Source organism: Panicum virgatum, chromosome 2N (assembly GCF_016808335.1).
Source record: "Panicum virgatum strain AP13 chromosome 2N, P.virgatum_v5, whole genome shotgun sequence".
Lineage (NCBI taxonomy): Eukaryota > Viridiplantae > Streptophyta > Magnoliopsida > Poales > Poaceae > Panicum > Panicum virgatum.
Window position 1 is genome coordinate 12,354,947 of NC_053146.1, and position 11,286 is coordinate 12,366,232.

Here is an 11,286-nt window from a genome sequence, read left to right on the forward strand (position 1 = left end):
CAGGCATGATTATTCACCACTTTTACGCGATCCGTTCTTATTTACATGTCGTATTAGATTTGTTATATGTCAAATTTAACTAATTTTTATTAAATTTACAGAAAAATATAACAATAGCTATGTTATCCAACATATTGCACAATTAACATATATTTCGTGGTGGATTTAACTAAATAAATTTGGTATTGGAAATATTATTATTTCTTTATATAAGTTTGATCAAAATTTGTAAAGTTTAACTTAGAATAAACCTAATACAACATGTAAATAAAAATAGAGAGAGTAGCCCGTTATTCATTCTAGTGCCCAATATTCTTGTACCCAATAATCAAGCATACAAATCCTACCTCCAAACTCTAACTCTTACCTACATCCTAGTTTTTCTTAAAGAAGAATAAGTAGAATGGATTTGCGAGATGCAAATCAAAAGGATTTATTTAAAATAAATTAAAATTTTGAAAGAAAAGAAGGCAAACTAAAAAAAACCTCACAAGAAAATAAATTAGATAATAAAAAAATGAAGAAGAAAGCAAAGGAGGGGAGAGAGGGAGAGCGAGAGGGTGGGGAGGGGGAACGACTGAACGAGCAAGCCCCACGCCCACGGCGCGGCGAGGCGCAGGCTAGCTATCATCTCGGCCTCCGCCACCCACGGCCGGCCGGCCGGCCCCACCTCCGCCGCATTGCCGCGCGCCGCCGGGCCGGCACTCGCCGTCCTGACGCGAGAGGAAAGAGGTCCCTGAGCCGCGGGGGCCCTGGCTCGGGGCAGCCTGAGCCCCGCCGCGGGATCGGAGGAGGAGCAAGGAAGCGGTGGAGGCGGGCGGGCATGTGCGATCTGGTGGCCCGCACGGGCCGGCACCTGCAGCGCTACGAGGACGGCCGTCGCCTTGTGGCCGGGTGCGTCCGTCCACACCACAACCACTCTCCCACCCTCTGCCTTCCCGCATCCCCACCACCGAAGAAGCGAATCATTTCTCCGCCTTCGATTCGATCTGGTTGGGTTAGTCCGTAAGCTGTAGTTGCTTGGTTAGGCAGCTATGAGGTTAGCTAGGATTGGATGGTTCTTAGTTGGAGTAGATTGGATACATGTGGTCTTGTTGGGCTGCGATTATTGTCGGGAGTAGGGTCGGTCTCTCTGGTTGATTAATCATATTGGGTTCGCTTTAATCAATGAACGGTAGGTCTTCTGCGTGTCATTGCATTGCTTTCATGGCACCTGGCGTTGTCGACCCATTTAACGCTCGTGTACCCTTTTGTTCTTCTCTGGTTGTGATCACATCACAATTCACTAGGTAGTGTATCATATATTTTTGTTTCGCCCAAAATTGCGCTTGTCGGAAAGTAATCTGCCATGAATTTTGGTTTGGTACTATAACAACAAAGGTTGTGAGCCAATTATGGGAAGTGGAGAAGAGGCTGGATGGGTTCATTGGCTAGCATAGGCATCTGCTTCCACTTGGGGATGCTTGTTCCAGGTTCAGTCAGTTGAGCTTTGAGCTATGGCATAAGCTCAGTGTTATATGTTAAGAGTCCTGCTTGATGGGCTTTGTTAGATATCCTTGCAGAATCGCTCTCTTCTGCTGTAAATTTTGTGAAGGAAGTTCAGATCATGCTTGTTCATATTCTCCAATGAAAATATAGTAGCACAAGTGCACAAGATATAGGTGCCTTTCTGGATTGTAAGGCGTAGATAGGTGTGCAAGATTATACAGATGGCAAACAAAGATGAGGTCAGAGCATAGAAAGGTCCCTGTAATGTGCAGGTTATTCTTGATCCTGTGAGTACGGCTCAATGACACAAGAAACTAGGAGAATAAAATAGCTGATCTTTCTTCTTGTTGCTTCACTGCTTTCTGGCCATCAGCGGTGTCTGGTGGTCAAAATATCACTGTTGTTTACTACATAGGTGCTCCCTGCTGATGATATGGATGTTCATCGTTTCATAATTTTATGTCTTTCAAGTGGTTATGTAAATCACTTGCAGCATTAGTTTGATGTCACGAAGCTAACTGGAAAAGCATCAATTAGTTGATTCAGCTTGTACTGAAATTTGTTCTCATTTTACTCCTTGATACAAAGTATGCACTATGCAGTCTACTGAGCATTGTAAACAAAGGTCTTAGCTTTCTAGTTTCTACTGCCATTAAGTATTCAATGGAAGCATCTCTACAGTATATGGAAAGCATATGCCTATGCTTACACTGCACCAAGAAATACACCTCAGGGATTTTATCCATACTTTAAAGTTGTAATTTGCTTACGTCTGTAATCTTGAGTCTTGTAGTTGTAGGCCGGGCCCAGTTTCTTTTAAGAGTGTGCATGTTGCAATCTGTTTTTATTTGTCTCATCCTTCTTCCTCGTATATGTAGGTGCATACCATTCAGATATAGACACATTAAAGATGAACAAAAGAAACTTGTTGAAGTTCTCATGATCAACTCCCAAAGTGGACCGGGTCTTCTGTTTCCAAAGGTAATGTGAAATATAAACAACTATTTCATAGAGATTCACATAATTGTCATAGTATGATTTATGGAAATGTGAGTACATTTTTGTGTGATTAGTTCATGGAAATAACTTATAGCAAATTAGTTAGGCCGTAGAGTCTTTTTTTCGCCAAATCTGTTGATTTTTTTCCGCTTTGATTTCCACACTGATATAACTGCTACTAAGTGCATTGTGTGCTATGGCTTATATAAGATAGGTGTTAATGTGATTAACTAGATACTAAGAAAACAGGGCCAAGCAGCAGTCAGTTAGATTTGCTTATTTGTCACATATATAGCAAAGAGTTCTCCAACGCATTCTATCACTGCAGGGAGGATGGGAGAATGATGAAACCGTTGAAGAGGCAGCTGCACGAGAAGCTATCGAAGAAGCTGGAGTTCGAGGAGATTTAGTGGTGAGATATCAGAACAAACAAACACACAAAAAATCTCGCTTTTATCATAACTTTTGTGTTAGACACGAAATATTAATTGTATCCTGGAAAAATTCCCATCCCTTCTAAGGCATAAACGGCAAACTGTGTTTTTTATGATATATGTCACATTCCTGTTTTATGGCAATACATGCTCGTGACACTTTTTAGAGCACCAGATTTGTAGACATTCATGTACTCTATGCCTTACCCTTATTTGGTCCATGAACTTAGTCTGGAATCTAGAAATTTGGACTTAGTCTGGAACATTGAAATTAGTCTGATGTCTTAACTTTCACCTCTGGCACTATTAATTTGCTGGAACTTTCTTCATAGTACAAAATTTTATTGACATTAGAGCACCAACATGCTAATTGTTAAGCACCAATCTCTATCAAGTCTTAGGAATTCTCTATGAATTTTCAATGGACTGCTGGAACTATGTGTCCACTTTGGTCTCCCCATTTGATGATGCTAGCATCCACTTGTTCGTTAGTTGGTAACTTGACACTTTCTAGAACTAGGACCATTTGACTTTAAGAACTGCGCCATTTGTCTAACAAGGTAGTTTGCCCTCATCATCCATAGTTTAGCTTATTATTGTTTCTACTCTTTTCTGATCTTTTGTTGCCTAGGACACTAAAATCAATAAAGTTATTGTGATATATATGTAACTTTGAATGATTATATTAACATCATTCTGATGTGAAATCTGAATCCCTTGATGTATAGCAGTGATAAACATTTTAAAGTTTTGCTGCACACATTGTAGAATGACATCTAATTTGGCTAGAGGTAGTAGTGTTATTGCGCTTCTGTAATCATCAATTATGGGAGTTAACTTGTGGGTTAAGGTAGGATTCTTTTGCAGTTAACATAATCTAGACCTAAGCTTCCTATCACGTCCGTTCGTCTACTAGACTACTACTATATCACATTTATTTTGCTCATAATTGCATCTGGTTATGTTAGTTCAATATGTTGGTGCTATTGATAGTTTGGTGTATATAAGAATGCAAGTATTTGTACAGAAACACACTGCAACCAATAAGATATGAATAATATCAAATATAAGTATGTCACGGATGAATCTATTTAGCATTTACCAACTTTTGTGTAGAAATGCAAGCTAGGTTGAAGAGTTAATTTTTTCAATTCATCCATGTTCATTTACATGTATGCATCCCAGCAAGTCTAGGCAAACTTTGTGTCTGCATCAAGTTATTAGATATTCACGCATATATATAAATGGACCCTGTTCATTTATTCTGTTTGACTTTTGACTCTGGCATATTTATATGCTCTTGCTAAACAGTTCTTATTTGCTTCAGTATATCCTGCCAGCACATCTTACTGATCATGCTACTTGTTATTTGCATAAGAAACTGTTGGGCTTCTATGATTTCAAGACGAAGCAACCCGAAGGTATGTGCAGAGCTGCTGTCTTTGCGCTGCATGTGAAGGAAGAGCTGGCCTCCTGGCCTGAACAGAGCACCCGGCAGAGGAGTTGGCTCACAGTTCCTGAGGCAGCAGAGCGGAGTCGTCATCCGTGGATGCAAGAAGCCCTTGTTACAGGCTTCTCTGCCTGGCTTGAGAACGGGATCAATGGTGGTGGCTGTGTGGACGGAAGCGAAAGATGACGACACCTAAAGCATCAGGGGGCATCTGCTTTTTCTCTCTCCCCCTTTTACCTTGCTTGGACAGCTGGACTAAACTTCAAAACCTGACATACCTGAGGGCTCTCTGATGCTCAGTAGTTTGTTCGTTCACCCATCATTTCAGGACACAATTCTGTGTCGTCAACCGACCTGAGAATTGTCGGAATTGTAAGTTGCAGATTCTCGCGGTCACCAGCTATTTTACTCCTGACTCAACATTTTAACAACAAATACTGTGTTGCACCTTGTTATGGAAGTGCATTTGTAATGACAATACTGAAAGTTATGGATTGTCTTGTTGGTGAATTGCTCTTTCTCTGCTTACCCTCAGAAAGGGTGTTGGGATTTAGCGAGCATGTCATGTGCAAATACTCGAGTATTAGAAATGTGAAAATTTTGAATGTGAGGAACATTACTATGTTCAAAGTTCCCGTATGAGATGGGGATTGCTTACAATGAGATGTGAGCCGTTTGGCACGAAAATATATATTTCGTAGACCCGGGGGGGAATTGCTGTTTGGGATACGCTCCCAGAGTGGGGATTTATTTTTGCTGGACGTTCTATGTGGGATTGATTTGAGCTGTAAAATTGTACCAAATGAGAGGGTGTGTATCTTCAGAAGTCACTTTTAAAATTTGTTTTTTTCTAAAAGAGGAAATAAGAGAGGCGTAAGAGCTCGTCCGTACAATCATAACTTTCCAACACAGCGGATTTCCCAAGCAAAAAAATTTTACAGAAGGAAACCAGAAAAAAAAAAGAGAGCTCAGATGTGCGTCTTGTCGTCCGTGGAATCAGCTGTGATGGACCCAAACCAATCACGGGCGCACGTATCCTGTCATCGCTCTGTGGGGTGAGAGAGGCTCGAACTCTCGACCCTCAGGATCACTCGCAATTCAGCTATGGTAGCTACGCGCTAGCCAACTGCGTCAACACCCCATTGTTGCCCTCGATCGAAAAAGCCCCTATTTATTCGAAACAGAGATCCCTACAACGTTGGCGTGGTCGAAGGACGAAGGTCATGATGGCATTTGTCGCCGCGGCCGCTGCCAGCATGCTCGGTGTGCCCTCTCGTTGAAGTAGCAACTCAGTGAAACGACTTGGGTGACTCAAATTCATTATTTTAGTCATCCACTTTCTAAATTTAGTCATTTAAAATATAGTCTTTACTTCAGCAGCACCGACTAAATAAACTTCTAAATGAACTAAAAGGAGAAAAAATGGTGGGCCCTACTTTTTGGTAATCTAAGCATAAGGTGATCAAATTGAAGGGGTGAGAGAGGAAATTTAGTGTCACACCCAATTTTAAGGACAAAATCGAATGCATAACTATATATGTCAGGATCAAATTTCATACATATAGATACATTATAAGTGAATAATCAGTAACAGTATCACGTAAAAGAGAAAATAAAACAATTAAAAGACTATCAGAGTTTTACAATTTATCCTGGAAACGAAGGCTTCAAACTTCACAGGCAATCGACTAGGGGTTGCGTACGCCTAGAACTCAGCAACATCTTCAAAAGACTTCACTACAACTTTCTCCTTCTGAGCAGCAGTAAGTAAGGGTGAGTACACTTATGCTTGGTACTTAGTAAGGTCACAAGAAATAATCAGAAAGTGATTTAATTCCATCTTTAAGTTAAATTAATCATATGAGGGTCCAAGCCGCTCTTGACCGTGAGCACGACTAACCGGTTAGTTTTAACTCTGCAGAGGTTATACACTTTCACCACAATTCGCGTAAAAGTGCCGAAGAACTTTGAACTCAACCATGCAAGTGCGGGCCAAGCACCATATCACACTTCCTTAGGTATGACTGCATAGGGACGCTACGAGGCTTTTCCAAAGAATCACTATATGTACGCACTGGTCCCTTGCTTTCTGCGGTACCTCAGAAGACGAAGCTTCCTTCACCCGCTCAAATTTCGATAACCCAAAATCCACCAATCAAACGCCCCAGGCACGACATATAGATCATCTAATTACTTAGCCAAGATCAGAGCCATATGGTATTTTGGTTGTACGGTTTTCTTGGGTGGTTCTCCATGTTCCAATTAAATCAAGTATTCTCATGAATAAGCATAGATAGAAGTATGGTTAGGGTCACTTGATTTTCTCCAACGAAAAAGGTACTCTTACTGTTCTTCAGCTTTTGCTCACTTGGAAAACTTGATCTTCAATCTTCGAACAATAATCCTTCTACTCGAAGCAATCATCGGGCAACATACAAAGCAAACAACAGGTACAACTAAAAACAATACACCAAAATAAAAGAAAGGCTTTGAAAGAACACACTAATGGATAGGACTCGTTGCTACGGTTACAAGAACGCAATAAACACGAAAAACGGAGCTAAAACGACGATTTTATGGGATAAACGGTGAGTCAGAAATTTATTAGTCATGATTAATCAAAGGGTTAAGAACTAATGGAAAAGATTTGTAAGACACAACAAAGGGTGCTCACATAGGATAACAGGGTGATAAAGCTATTGCACACGTTGCAAGGATCACGTGATCGCAAGAATCGATGAAAACATAGTTGAAACGAAAAAGTTATGATTAAAACTGGGTTCTAGGGACTTATTTGTAAGAGTTCTGGACGAACAGGGGCTCTGAGTAAAGAAACCGGGGTCTAAAACATAATTAAACCTTAAATGCAGGGACTAACATGCAAAAACTCGAGCTCTGGACGGCGGGTTCAAATTTATAAAAGCGTAGGGGCTAAAACAAAATAAACAGGGCTGGTTTATAAATACTTTTGAACTGGCATGGACTGCGGCTTGATTCCTAGAAAAGCGAGGGGCTCTTTTGCAAAACTGGATAGGGTTGACCGGTATTGACTTGCGTTAGATCTGATTTGATCCGTCGGATCACGATCCGACGGCGGAAAGGCAGGCGGGCGGCTCGGCTCGTCTCGCGCGGCTTGCAACTTGCGGATCGGCTCGGCAGGCGGGGCTCAGCTCGGCTTGCGCAAGCGAGCACGCGGGCAGGCGGCTCTGGGCGGAGCCGGCGGCCACGCATGGCGGCGGGGGTCGCCAGAGTTCGGTGAACTCGTCTGTCCGGGGCTCAATTCCAGCTGCGGTTTGGCCGAGGAAGGAGCGCGCGAGGAGAGGAACTCGGTGGCGGTTCGGTGCAGCAGGGGCGGCCGCGCAAGGAGCCAGCAGCGAGTAGAGGTGGCGGCGGGCGGCGGAGCTCGCTGGCGTGCACCGAAATTGGTCATCCGGGCTTGGATTTGGCTCGGGTTTGGGTTGGGGAGCATGCGGGGGCGACGGGAAACGCGATGGAAGGGTCGGCACGGGTACACAGGGCCGGGACGCGAGCACTCGGTGGCGATGCAGGGCTTGGGCTCCGGTGAGCGATGTGTGGCGACGAGAGGACGCGAGAGAGAGGAAGGAAGAGGAGAGGGAGATGGCGGACTGGGCCGTGAGAGCGAGATGGGCCGGAAAAACGGGCCGAGCGGGTTGGGCTGCGGGGAGAGGAAACAAAGGATAAAGGGGGGAAAAGGAGGTTGGGCCGGGTGTAGCGAAAATGGCCACTCATGCCATATTTCAATATAATGTTTTGGCGATTGATGACACACGCAACACTTGAACTAATGTGTTTGCTTAGATGATATACTCAGGCTTTTAGGTTCAAGTGATGACAAAGAGAAGAGAGGCGAAGCTAGGCCCGAAGGGCCGCCCCTACGGGGGTTCCGCCCCTCGCGGGTCTCAGGGCAGCGCCCTGAAACCTAAAAGAAATCAAGTCACCGGTTGAACCGACGCCAAGCAAATTACACACGTCGGTGCATTGACTTGAGCACGTCTGGGAGTTTTAGTATCACCGGTTAAACCGACGTAAGGCAAAATGTACTCATCGGTGCAATGACTGAGATGGCCTGCGGGCTAGGGTTTGGCACCGGATGAACCGACGATAGGAAGTTTGAATACGTCGGTGCAATGGCAGAAGCAGACCAAGAAAAATGCATACATCGGATGAACCGATGATGCACCGGTTAATGGCGTCGGTGCAGTTGTCCAGAGAGTTTGTTTTTCAAGGATCAGAGGACAGTTGCACTCACCGGTTAAACCGACGCTAATATTACATACACCGGTCGATTGCGTCGGTTGATTGCCCGTACACGTAACGGCTAGTTTTCAGTGGGCAGTTTAGTATCACCGGTTAAACCGACGATGGCAATTTGGGGAGCATCGGATTAACCGGTGTTAAGCACATTTCTGGCAGCTTTTCTCCAACGGCTATATTTGCTTGTGCTGCCTATATATACCCCCAAGGCCGGGTCATTTGAGGGTGTTGGAGTTCAAGGAAGTATACAAGAGCTAAAGATCATCTCCAACCACCATAGAGCTTCATTGTACATCATATAGGCTTAAGCACACTTGTGAGAGTGCTTAGTGCTTGTTTAGGCTTAGTTCTTGAGAGAACTAGCTTGAGAGAAAGTCTTGCTGCGGCAAGCAACTTGTGTACTCGTCGTGTGACCCTCCGACTTGGTGTGGAGTGGCAACGACACTTTGTGCGGGGAAGGAGGCCCCTACTTGGTGTTAAAGCTCCAAGATAGTGAAGACGGTGCCGTGGTGACGCTTCGAGATAGACGGTGGCGGTGACCTCGTCTTTGTGACTTGGCGTCACTTAGCCTTTGCTTGTCGGGAGCCTTGGAGGCGTGGCAAGACGGTGATCAAGCGAAGAGACTCGGCATCCCACTTGTTCTTTGTGAGCAAGTGGCCGTGGACGTAGGGAGGGACTTTGGTGTCCTAACCGAACCACGTTAAATCGTGTCTTGGTGTCTTCACGGGAGTTTGCATATCCTCTCCCTTACCACTTTACTTAGCGCATTACGTTTCCGCATTTACTCTTTCTTGCTTACCTTTACTTTCCTAGTTAGTTTGATTAGGATTGGCTATAGGTTGCAAGTCTTTTGGGGTAAGTAGAGGGTAGTATAGATAAACCTTAGTCATAACTAGCATGTGTAGGACGTGTTAGGTTTATCTTATGCAATTAGATTGAGCCCTAGGATAGAAAAGCGATTAGCGACCCTATTCACCCCCTCCCCCTCTAGGGTCGGACACCCCGGTGATCCTTACACCGGGCTGGAAAGGGAGGAAGGGAGAGGGTTTGTTTTTTTTTCATTTGCCAAAAGAAAAATCAAACACATTCAAATTAAATTTGAACTCAAAGATTCAAATTCAAACTGAACAACAAGCAATAAAACAATGCATTTCGGCATGAATGCAACACAAACAAAACAACCTCATTTAATTTAGAAAACAACCAATATTTATTTTCTTTTACACTAAATTCTCTGTGAAGAAATCAAATGTTGGGAATTTTTTTTAAAACTATGAGAAAATTATTGATTTATTTTTAATTTTAATCACGTCCTGAAATCCAAAAATTTCAGGGTGTGACAGAACTACCCCCATAAAATGAATCTCGTCCCGAGATTCACAAGGATAGCAAGAAACAAAGGTTTAGGTGGGTAGCATCCAATATTTATTAACTTTCTTCCAGGTCGTTCATTCTTACAATGTCTCCTCAAACATAATCCTTGATTCCTGGTAACTCACAAATCACTTTATGGATACTCAATCTAACTCCATTTGTAACTACCCATTCTTTTCTCGACTTCGTTGACCCATCTGTTGAAGAAATTCCTTTGTACCCTGGTAGAGTGATTTGAATAGAGTTAGATTGCGCTCTCTCTGGCTTGGGTGTTTTGCATCATCTCTCCAGTCCTCATAAACATCCCTTAACCTCCAAGTAAAGTGACGAAATTAAGCCACCCATAAAATTCCGATATTCCCAAATATCCTTAGGCATCCACTGTTTTGTAGAAACATGCTTGTCTTGCTTTAGTATCTTGTCGACTCGAGGTGGCATGAGAATTGAGCATTGGGGATTGATGGCATCCTTATCTGGCTGAAGTATCTTGATCATCCGTCCTGGCAAGGGGGCCATCTGATGATGTCTGACCGAGTGCGGGGCTATTGGGACACCGACTAGCAAGATGTCCGTCTTCTCCACACTTTAGGCAATATAATCGAGCATCACGGGACCTGGTCTTCTTATGCTTCGTTGGACAGCTATCGGCATAATGCCCTTCTATACCACATCCAAAACACACTCTTTTAGTATACCCATCCCGACTTTCTCGTTTTGTGGGACATCTATTGGCATAGTGGCCTTTTTCACCACATTTATAGCACAGTACTCTTTTAATACGTCCATCCTGACTACTTTTCTGCTCCTCCACAACTCTTGGTGGAATGGCTTGTACAACAGGATCCTTCTTGATAGAGTGGTCACATGGAGATTAAACAACTTTAGGATGTGGTTGGTTGAAACTGAGCCGAGTATTGCTATCTGCCAATTGTTGCGGAAACTCCATCTTCTCTTGGCTTGCTTTACTAACTGGTTTCTTGGACTGTTTCCTTCTTTTAGGCTGAAATTCTTTGAAAGTGATAGTCCAATCCTCGAGGTTTATAGTCGGATTTTGAGCAACTCCTTCTAAGTCTAGATCTTGCATAGACAACTTCCTATTGATATCCGAATGGTAACGTTGCCTTGCTTCTGCTGTCATTAAGCTATCTTCTTCCTGGAGACATGGACGGCCATAATGCTCACAACATTTACATATTCCTGGAGTCTTAATATCTTTATGTTGTCTTTCCCTTTCTAGCTCTGGTGTTCCACGACTTCTCTTATTTC

At 43.4% G+C, this 11,286-nt stretch overlaps 1 protein-coding gene and 1 non-coding gene across 2 annotated transcripts; one reads left to right on the forward strand and one right to left on the reverse strand.

The window, feature by feature from the left end:
* Window positions 1-301: 301 nt before the first annotated feature.
* LOC120659777 (nudix hydrolase 16, mitochondrial-like) lies at window positions 302-4,882 on the forward strand. The gene is made up of 4 exons (XM_039938010.1): window positions 302-894; window positions 2,367-2,469; window positions 2,816-2,899; window positions 4,300-4,882. Exons 1-4 carry the CDS (start codon window positions 518-520, stop codon window positions 4,555-4,557), a joined length of 822 nt encoding a protein of 273 aa, XP_039793944.1. The 5' UTR covers window positions 302-517; the 3' UTR covers window positions 4,558-4,882.
* Window positions 4,883-5,335: 453 nt separating this feature from the next.
* On the reverse strand, window positions 5,336-5,420 carry LOC120663195. Its single transcript, XR_005670413.1, has one exon. It is a non-coding gene; the product is annotated as a small nucleolar RNA snoR114 (small nucleolar RNA).
* Between the last annotated feature and the right edge of the window lie 5,866 nt (window positions 5,421-11,286).

Excerpts from the sequence above, each read along its gene's own strand:
- LOC120659777 (XM_039938010.1), top strand. The coding sequence starts at position 518 with ATGAAGAAGAAAGCAAAGGAGGGGAGAGAGGGAGAGCGAGAGGGTGGG. Across the intron at positions 2,470-2,815 it reads CGGGTCTTCTGTTTCCAAAG|GGAGGATGGGAGAATGATGA; the intron begins GTAATGTGAAAT and ends CTATCACTGCAG. Across the intron at positions 2,900-4,299 it reads GAGTTCGAGGAGATTTAGTG|AAACTGTTGGGCTTCTATGA; the intron begins GTGAGATATCAG and ends TATTTGCATAAG.